Source organism: Falco biarmicus, chromosome 1, assembly GCF_023638135.1.
Source record: "Falco biarmicus isolate bFalBia1 chromosome 1, bFalBia1.pri, whole genome shotgun sequence".
Lineage (NCBI taxonomy): Eukaryota > Metazoa > Chordata > Aves > Falconiformes > Falconidae > Falco > Falco biarmicus.
Window position 1 is genome coordinate 8,235,175 of NC_079288.1, and position 10,069 is coordinate 8,245,243.

General features: G+C 44.7%; 1 protein-coding gene across 2 annotated transcripts; it reads right to left on the bottom strand.

The window, feature by feature from the left end:
* WBP2 (WW domain binding protein 2) lies at positions 1 to 8,076 on the bottom strand. 2 transcript variants are annotated; one of them, XM_056353831.1, is made up of 8 exons: positions 7,945 to 8,076; positions 6,094 to 6,202; positions 5,418 to 5,553; positions 3,783 to 3,875; positions 3,382 to 3,498; positions 3,033 to 3,155; positions 1,814 to 1,890; positions 1 to 1,640 (listed from the first exon to the last, which is right to left on the bottom strand). In XM_056353831.1, exons 1-8 carry the CDS (start codon positions 8,001 to 8,003, stop codon positions 1,587 to 1,589), a joined length of 768 nt encoding a protein of 255 aa, XP_056209806.1. In that variant the 5' UTR covers positions 8,004 to 8,076; the 3' UTR covers positions 1 to 1,586. The 2 variants fall into 2 exon arrangements, with proteins under 2 accessions (XP_056209806.1, XP_056209815.1); XM_056353840.1 differs by having other exon boundaries at positions 7,940 to 8,046.
* Between the last annotated feature and the right edge of the window lie 1,993 nt (positions 8,077 to 10,069).

Genomic DNA, 10,069 nt, shown 5'->3' on the forward strand with positions numbered 1-10,069 from the left:
TTTTGAGCTGATTTTTTTTTACTTCACAGTCTTGGCAAAACAAATCTGCATTCAAAAGTCATTTCACATTAATATATTAATCAAACATTTTCAAAATAAATATATTTTTTAAAATAACCATTTCTTTACATCACTGCAGTAGCAATTCTAGAAAAGTCAGTGCACAGACAGTAGCAATTAGATTAATTAGCTAGACAAAAAAAAAGAAAACAAGAGGTGGACCATTTTTCTCTCCAAGCAGGCTGCATGCAGCAAGTCTCGGCAGTTTCCTAGCACACGACCTTTCTTCACACTTGCTGGGAAGGGTTTTCACTCTCACAGCTGTCAGACATCAGCAAAGTCCAATCTGTGCAAAGGTTTGCACGGCACAAAGTTTTACAACCTGGATTCTGATCAGTCCCGCAGAGGTTCTGCACACTAGAGTCATTGCTAATGAGATCAATGAATCAATGCTACAGAAGGAAAACGCTTGAATCCTCAGTCCAAGGAACCCACATTCAAGTTACTGGGAAGTAAATTCACAGCGGATCCAGGAACACTTAACAGCATTAAACAACATTCCAATGAGCAGCTCAGTTGTACCTAACAGCTTATTTCAACGTTTTGCATATTCTCTCAAGTGCTTCCAGGGCAGAAGCAACTCTTTTCTCCCTATTAGCTATTAATTCACCAGTTAAATCACAGCAGTAAGATGCTTCACTGGCCAAAAAGTGTAATTTGTGTTACAGCGAAGAAAATAAAAAAAAAGTGCATTGTAGACTATAAAGAGAATATTCAGGACTTAGTGATCTCAAGCCCACATATCTAACCGGAAAAAAAGAAAGACCAACAGAAAATTAGTGTTCCCATATGATCTATAACTAGTTAGATGCTACTAATCAACCCTGTAACGAGTAGTAGTGTGTTTTCTTAAGAAGGGAAGCTTATCTGCATCATCACAGCACGAAAATTTGGAGGGCTACCAGATTATTTGCTACCATTGTCAGGGATGACTTAAGCTAAGAAAACCAAGGAAGTTTAATAGATATCTGAAAAATGTAATCGGTATCTATTTCCTTTGGGATCCCACAGCTTCCCTTTTGAAGCCCTTTCTTGGTAGGAGAGGGACAAGTTGGATGTGATAGTCTGGGTTGAGTGGAATACCCAGAGACATCCCTGTGTCCAGAGATGCTCTTGGCTGCACACTAAGTACAAGACATCCCCCACCCCTCCAAGAGCCTTGTTCCCATGTTATGAGCATGTTAATTATCAGTTTGGAGCAGCTGCTTACTCTAAAGAGGTATAATTAAAGTGTCAAAAGAAACAGACAAAGGAAACAATCACAGATGAAGAGAACCTCCAGTTCAAGTGATGCCGTGCACAGGAAGAAGGGAATACTGCAGCAGGGCAGGAAACCCTCAGAGCTCTGCAAGGTAACCCAGGCTGCTGAAATCTCTCCCCTTGCTCTGCACATTTACCACTAGAGTCCATGAAAACTACATGCCCTGGGGGAAGGTTCTACTCCTCCGTGCTATGGACCATGCCCCAAGATTCTGCCAAAATGGGAAGTAAGAAAGCAATGAGTTGTGGAGAAGTTCTGTGTTAGCTTATTGGTTTTTCTTGTCCTCTGGTGGGAAGTAAGGAGGAGGGGGTGGCTGGTCCTGAAATAAAAACAATAAAAGAATATCAGTCCATGGCTAAAAAAAAAAAAAAAAAAACCAACCCCAAAAAACCAAAATCAATTCAGACAAACTTTGTTGCGTCACTGAGAAAAAGAACTGCTAAATACACACTTGGGCTCACACTGCAAACCCAGAATGATACAGGAACTCACCGTGGGTGTATAGACGTTATGTGGGTTGACTGGGCTGTAGTAAGCACTGGCAGCGGCTTCGGCAGCCTTCGCTTCAGCTGTCACAGAAAGAGAAGTTACAGATTTGACGACACACAGAGAACTTTTACAATCAAACAAAAACTCCACGTATTCCTGGTCATCAAGTGTTACTAACAGAGCACTATTTGATCAACGTGCAAGTTGCAAAATAGCTGCAACAAATAGGACAACTGAACATTACCTCTTCCAGTTGCCACAGGACTGTCAAGTCCAAAGTAAAACAGACCAAGATTTAGTTTGGAGACGTCACCTGGGACTTGCCTGTTAGCCAACAAATAAACAATAGCAGCTGTTTCGCCTGAATACAGGCAATACCCCTTAAAAAGACAGTCAACAAACCATCCTTCTTGGGAGTGAAAACAAGACAAAACAAAAATCAGCACAAGTTTATAGCAGCTTAGGGGATTCATGCTTTAAAGATGGCAATTTATGAAGATAATCCAGATCCTCTGTTTCTGCAGAAAACAAAAATCTTGTACAACCATCTGGATCAGTGCCACTTTCCAAATAATAGTTCAAAGACGATTGGTTGGTTATTCAAACCAAAGAGAGAAGTTAAATCCTTACCCAGACAAATATCCTTACCTGTGAGAGATCTGTGGCCAACCACAAAAGCTCATTTTTTTTTTCTAAGACCATGTTCAAGATCATTTTGATAAATCCCAAATGAGTGAAAATGAGACTGTACTTCCCCAGCTCCTTTCCATCATCTATTCCGCTGTTTCTTATTAAGCAAAATTAATCAGGTTAGAGTGAAACAGGGGAAAGGGGAGCAAAGCTCACCAAAGCCATAATTGCTAACTAAAATGGACCAGAAACACTTCACCATGAATTTCTTTCTATTCATCCAGCAGAGCAAAATTACCACCACAGGAGAATCACAAACTGTATTTTTTCTGTCACAAGAATAAATCCAGTTGCAAAAATAGCTGCTAATGGTATCTACCCAAATAGAACCAAGCTGGCCTCCAAGCTGAGCTGGACATACAAGGCTGGAGATGAGGGGAGCTCCCCAGTCCCTCTCCTAAACAATTTATACTTCTAAGCAGAGCTTCTAAGTTGACTCTTAAATTTTCCAAGAGGTAACAGACAAGAAACAATGTCTGTTTCATGAGTAACAGAACTGTTGTGAGCTAATTCACCCAAACACACCCCTTACCTGCAGAAGTGGGAGGCAGGTCTGGACCGCTGACAGGGGGTTCCATGGGCCCTGGGTACGGAGGGGGTGGAAGCTGCATGTAACCCATGTCTCCATCCACCACAGGAGGGCCAGGATAAAACTCTGTCAGAAAAGGAAATAATAGAGGAAAAGACTTAACTCCTTTGGGTGGGTCACAGCATCCAGCCAAAACAAGCCAAAGGCAAATACCATTAAGCTCGGAGACAAAATCTGCACAAGGCATCAGATCCAATCTAAAAGACTAAGTAAAATTTGTGTTTCTTCCCCCTTCTACTTATTTTCACTCCTGCTAACTAGAATAATCCCCATCCTCAATTCCCAGACTTACCAGGAGGAGGTGGTGGGTATGGATAGACCCCGTTAGCTGCAGCTGGTGCGAATGCATAGGATCCATTTGGCATATAGGAATAGCCATAAGCTCCATTGGGTACTTCACCTCTGGAAACTGGAAAATTAAGGGTAAGTTGACCTCATCAAGACATCAAGCCTGCACCAAACATACAAACTTAAAGAATCCTTACGTAAAAAACAAACAAGCTCCATCCCAATAAATCTACTGTTCACTGGATGTGAAAAAAGTATTTTTTTAAAGCAAGTTCCAGATCCAGCCCGAAATTTGCATGGATTTGATTCCAACTTATTGCAACCTGAAACTGCCCTTGCTGCGAGATGAGGGCAAGGCCTCCTGAAATACAGAATTGTCTGGCAGATGCTACCAGACTCCCATACCTTGTGATGCCACCTGCAGCATACGCTGCCCAAACTCGATAGCACCCCCAGCTGAAAAGGTCATCTTGAACGTGGCAGATCCTTCCCAACCACCTGCAGGGAGAGAAGACAGAATTCAGAAGCAAGGAGAAGCTGTTTGATGCTATTTAGCTTCCATGCTTTATCTACAGATGCCCTGTACATAATTCTTTAAAGAGCTTATCCCAAAGATTCAAGAAAAAAAGTGCTGATAAAGTGGCAGAATCACCCTATTAGAAAAATTCCCATTAAAGTATTTTCAGGTCAAGGGACACCTGAAGAAGAAACATCAATGAGGGAGACCCTCAAAAGCTTTCTAAAATTGTGCCTGTTACCACACCAGCTGCCAACAGACCAAGCTATCAGAAGCACTGGATTTGCTCTAGCTTTGTACAAGATTAGTGCAGAAGACAGGGATTTTGTTAATCCCGTTTGCTAAAGAGCCTTTGCAACTACACCTAACTGTCAGTTATAAATTAGTTTGGGAGTTTGAATGCCCAATGAAGCAAAGAGCTTAATGAAAAACATGGTCCACATAAATCCATTAGAGTCCATGGAAGATATTTCAAGTCAGGATAATAGTAATAATAAAAAAAATTAGTGACATCTCATATTACAGACTAAAAAAAGAAAAACATGCACAGCCCAGAATCACAACAATGCATCAAAGCAGAAGCTGTGTCAGTGCTGGAAGAGGGACACATAGATTGAAGAGTCTTGAGTTAAACCAGACTCTCATGGCTGTTAAAGCAACATTCTCATTACAAGAGATGGCCTCTGGGGAAAATTCACAAAGATTTAGCTAAAGCCATTTGCCTTTCACTCAGTTTACAGAGTTTGTTGTTACTGCTCAGGCTTCCTCTCACACTGGATGGTCCCGCTCTGCTCCTATACAGAAGGTGCAATACCAATTTCAGGTTTATAGACTGAAGTCTCCTAAGCGCCGCACCGTGATTTCAGTGCCACACCTAACAGACTAAATGCAGCCAGGAATGGAAGAGTTCACTGAACTTTGTGCCTCTGGTAAAAGGAGAGGCATGGAACAGTGATTAAAAAAAATCCTTCTTGAAAATGTCTACCACAACCTTCTCATTTAACGTTAATATGAAACTGCCCCTAGAAGATTTTCTTTTCCAACTGTCATTTTTACTGCTAAGATGCACCACAGCAACAGCACTCCTTCCCTTGAATTGCAAAAGAAATCAATGATGGAGAACAGCGCTCTCGAAACCTGCACCTGAAAACTCAGACTGATCCAGAAAGGATCATGAGTCTTTGGCACAAGAGAACCTGGATGCAGAATTAACCGGTTAACCCCAACTGACCAAAGCAAAATGACATCCTCACTCGTGCTGACTCTGCTCCCATGTTTACTCAGTGAGATCACTTGGCTGATTGAACTTAAGTGTTTTGCAGAGGCCAGGAATGAGATCAGTTGCAGAACTGTTCATTGTAACTGCACCAGGGAACAGATAAGGGGAATATTTTTAACTGCTCATTTCAAAGAAAGAAACATATTTTAGCAGTACCGTAAAAACCCATTTGGTCCGTTACTCAATTTCAGTTACATTGTGCAGTTGAACCAAGATACAGAACATACATCTGTACTATACATACCTCCTGCCTCTGCTTTCACTGTCCCCTTGATATAATTTGCTCCAAAGACAGGCTGCTTAATCTCGCAATCTTTCAACAAATAAAAGGGCATCATGAAAGATTGCATAGCATCCTTTCCCTTCGATACAAAGATAACCTGAAAAGAAAACAACATTACGAAGGGTATGCAAAACAAACAAGAAACACAGCCCCCATTTATTATCTGAAGAGACTTTCCAATGGACTGAAGGTCCTAGTCAGTTCTGCAAGCCAAAAGCTACACCAAACAGCCACAAGGGTAAACTGAAGCCCCAAGGGAATAAAGCCTTCCAGGAAAAGACTACCCCTGCTCAGATAATACTCCTCCCAGCTTCCAGAGAACTCGCTGCTCCACACAGCTGTGATTTAGTAGCTGTGCTGTCACATCGAGCATTTCCAGACCATTGCTAATTTCCAATCTTGAAGATGCCTGATGGACTGACTACACAGCTGCCTGCATAAAAACTAATCAGATTTATTATCTTTTGACAAATAGATAGGATAAGCAATGAATTCATAATGCTCCCCAGAGGGAGAAGATGAGCCATACTTCAAGGGGTAGTAGATTATCCTGACTTTCGTGTATTGAGGACATTTAAATACAGAATCGCAAAGAACCCTTATCTGCTTACACAAGATAAAGCCTTCTACTACTTACTCGGTAAGGAGTCAAGAAAACACTCCCTTTCTTGGTCCCTTTGAAGGCATCTGGCATAGGTTCGATATCACTGAAGGTAATTTCTATGTGATCATAGGTCATCAAAACACTGCAAAGAAGATGACAGAAGAGACACGGTGTTACAGTGTTATAGTTCAAGGCAGAAGTACCATATGCATGTAAGTTTACTGACCTACCAAAACTGCCTTTAACTTCAGGCCAGTGCTTGGCAGGCAAAATCAGTCTGGCTTGCTTGTTTTTTTTTGTTGTTGGTAGTAACAACTTAAGTAGTACTGGCTGCTTGTTGTCAACCTTGTGTTCCCTGCTCAGTGTGCTGGCACAGCTACCACTGTCTGCGTAGCCAGGCAGCGAAGCTAGTCAGCTGAACTGATCAAGACTGCAATATATTTATTATTATTTTTCTTACATTGTGTTGCATTTCTTCTGGATCAGTTCCCTAATTTGGTTCACCAAAAGTAACGCAGCGGAGGAAGGACTGCTGAAGCAGGAACTGCTCAGGCTGGCTTATGCAACACAGCTGTTGAAGGTCTAACCACAGCTTAAGCACCTCTGTCACAAAAATATTATCAAAAGGAACTCTCCTCTCTTGCTGCTAGACTTCATTAACCCATGTTGTCTGCACTGACTCCTTGATTCTCAATTAGAAACTGACCTGATTAAAACCAGTGCAACACCCTTGCATAGATACAGCAGGTAACTTGTGTTAACTCTAATCCCTAAAGCTGGAGAAACCTCCACCACCTTTATCTTTGGCAGCTTACGTGTTACTATCCTCAGTCACTTGCCCTTCCCTTCTGCCAGCAAGTACCTGTCCCTCCAGCCAAAGCTCTGGAAGGGCACAGGGGCTGGCAGCTCTGTTCAGGCTACAGCGTATCAGCTGAAACAACCCCTTGCTGCCCCAGAGGCAACCCCTGATTCAAGACAGGCTGACAACTGCGAACAGTAACACATTAAGCTGCCACGGCTGTTCCTTTCAATGAAAGCAGACTTCAGCTCCAGAGTTGATCGTACTAAGCTCTTCTAAGAAGGATCACATCCCAAATGGAAGTCAGGCGCAGAATTCCTATACTAATGTTTAACTGGCCTCATGGAAGGAAGCCCTGAAGAGTGAACTACTCCTTTGTCCCAGAAGCAGGTGACTGCCACGTCAGAACTGAAGAACACTGGCAGATACAGAGAGCGAGAGCAGCCCATTGCCATGCAGAGGCAGCTCTGTGGAGGCTTTCCGTTTCCATGGTTATATCCCAGCACCTTTACCCAACTCTGCTGCTCCTTTCCAAACACACAGAGGGGGTGTGTGCGCAAAAATCCCAGCAAACCAAACCACTAGCGCTTCCCAAGCGGGCAGCTGCTGAACAGAGGCACACTGCAGCACCCGAGCGCTCCCGCAGCACTGAGCGGCGAGAAAGGGGTGAGGCTTGGGTGCAGGCCAGAATCACCTGGCTGGGGGCTGAGCTCTGCCAGCCCTCCCTGAGCACTCGGGGAAAGGGCTGGGGCCAGCTGCATGGGCCAGCAGCAGGCAGGGGGGCAGGCAGGCTGCAGAGAGGAGCGGGGGGGGGGGGGGGGGGGGGGGGGGGGGAGGGGTTGGGGGGTGGCCGCGACTGAGGCTTAGCAGAGCTCAACCCGAGAAGCCCCAGGGGGATACGTAAGGAAAAGGGAGGAAAACAAGCACAGCCACGACAGAACCGAGAGGGTTAAACCACCCCCTCCTTCTCCCCCCCAGGGCCTCTTCCCCCGCACAACCGCTCCCCCTGAAGGGGAAGGAAGGCAGCTCCCGGCTATCCCCCGGCGACTGCGGCCGGATCAGGGGAGAAGAGGATAGCACCTCACTTCTCGCTGTTGTTAACGATGACGCCGCCGCCCTCCGAGTGGTTCCTGTTCAGCGCCATGGCCGCCGCCGCCGCCGCCTCCTCCTCCTCACAGCGCCGAGCGCCCTGTGCGCCTGCGCGGGAAAAGGCCGCCGGGCGCCACGGCGGGAGCGGGGCATGGCGGGACTGGCCGCGCGGGGCATGCTGGGAGTTGTAGGCCGCGGTCCCCCGCCGGGCGCCATGACACTCTGCTGAGGAGGGGAGGGCAGTGTCATGGCGCCCGGCGGGTGGGCTGGCGGCTGACCCGGTTTGAGACCGGGTCCGCAACCCTTCCTCACTATCTACATCTCCCTCGCTATCTGCATAGTCCCCTCACAAAGGCCCACCCGCTGCAGTCTCCAGCCCAGCCACCCCTGAGGAGACTCACAGCGTCCCTCTCCCACCATGATTTATAATCAGTTTACTGAACTCCTCGAACTTCAATTAATTAATGAATTAATGCAGCTTCAATTAAGCTTCCTTAGTTTTCTAACTCATAACAGTACGGGTAATACAAAGAGTCAGTCTCCTTTTTGGGAGAGCTCTCATAACATGTTTATAAACGCATTAATCATCTGATTACATGTCCTGCTGACCATATATAATAAAATGATTTAAATTATTTGGAGCTTGCCTGAACTTGGCAGTGTTTTTTCTGGCTTTTCTGCTCGCAAGGGCACGCTGGCACAGCGCTGCTTCATGGGTGGGAGCTCACAGAGCCCCCCAGCAGCATCCGCATTGACATTTTGTTTTAAAACACTGTATTTTGCTGTGGTTTGCACCTCATTTTTTATCTTGAAGACATTTCCTGGCCCTCTCACTAGCCGATAAAACATTTTCCCTAGGAGGCTGTCCAGTTTTGCATGTAAGAAGGGGATGTTCACACATCCCATGCAACCACAAGTGATTTTTAACGCTGTTTGGCAGGATCTTCCAGGGAAAAGCCCAGAATTAAGTGAAATGGAGATGAAATTGGACTTCCAGGAGGTGGGCAGGGCAGAATTCAGATGTTTGGTAGAGCAGAATAAAAATCCACCCCACGTACCTGGTGGTCCTGCACATAAAATGAGGCTCAGCCCCCTGAACAGCGGAGATGCTTGCTCCAACAATTTTTCAATTCACATCTGATGCTCGTTTCATGTTTCACAGACTTGCAAATGGATTTTTGAGCCTGATATTGGCTGCTCTCCATACTGGAATCAAACGTGTCCTAAAATTACTCCTTTATATTGAAGAGTTTTAAACTGGAAGGAATAACCAGTCGCCCTATAAACAAGTTGGGATCGTGTCTGTCTGTCTGTTGGGAATCTGGGAGCAGGAAAATACCTGCAGCGTTTGCAAAGCTACCGTAAGGGTCTAATCTCCTGCCTCCAGGCGCACGAGCAGAAGGAACTCTTAAAAAAATTAACAATTGTACAAGTTCATTAAGTAGAGGAGCCCTGCAAAACTAATCAACTGTTCTGAAGGGTGCCTCATAGCAATAACTAACAACTGTGTATCAGTAATATACAAATACATATTAAGAGCCTCTATTACCCTAAATGATATCTTTTTATATGGATTTGAGCTGTTCCCTGAGGGGGTTGCAGCCCAGCCCTGTCTGCATGCCTGAGAACCAAAGGGGGGTGGGGGGAAAAGCAGAAAAACCACATAATGGAAACCAAGTTTAAATAAATGCAGTGACATAATCTATCCAGTTCTTGGCAAGAAAAGAGCAAGTTTGTGCTTTTCATATCCGCTTTTTCAATAAGCTGTAAGTTTCCCTTTTAAGAAATGGTAATAACAAACAGCCCTGATTCCTCTCCTATTAAAGTCAGTAGCAGACATCCACTCGGCTTCCACCAAAGCACCCAGCTGAAGCATTGCCACCTCGAGCAAACCAGGACTCACTGAATAATGTTTTTCTCCTAGCTCCAGCCGATATTTGGTATTTAGAAACGCAGCCTTCGTTTAAAAAAGGTGCCAGTACAAGTGCCAGTGTGCATGGAAAGCTCTAGACCTCCTCCTCACATAGAAAACCTTGCAAATTTACTCTTTTAAAAACTGAAAATGCTAAGGAAAAAGTGCCTAATCTATTCATCTTTGTTATTTCTAAGCTGAGGACAGAG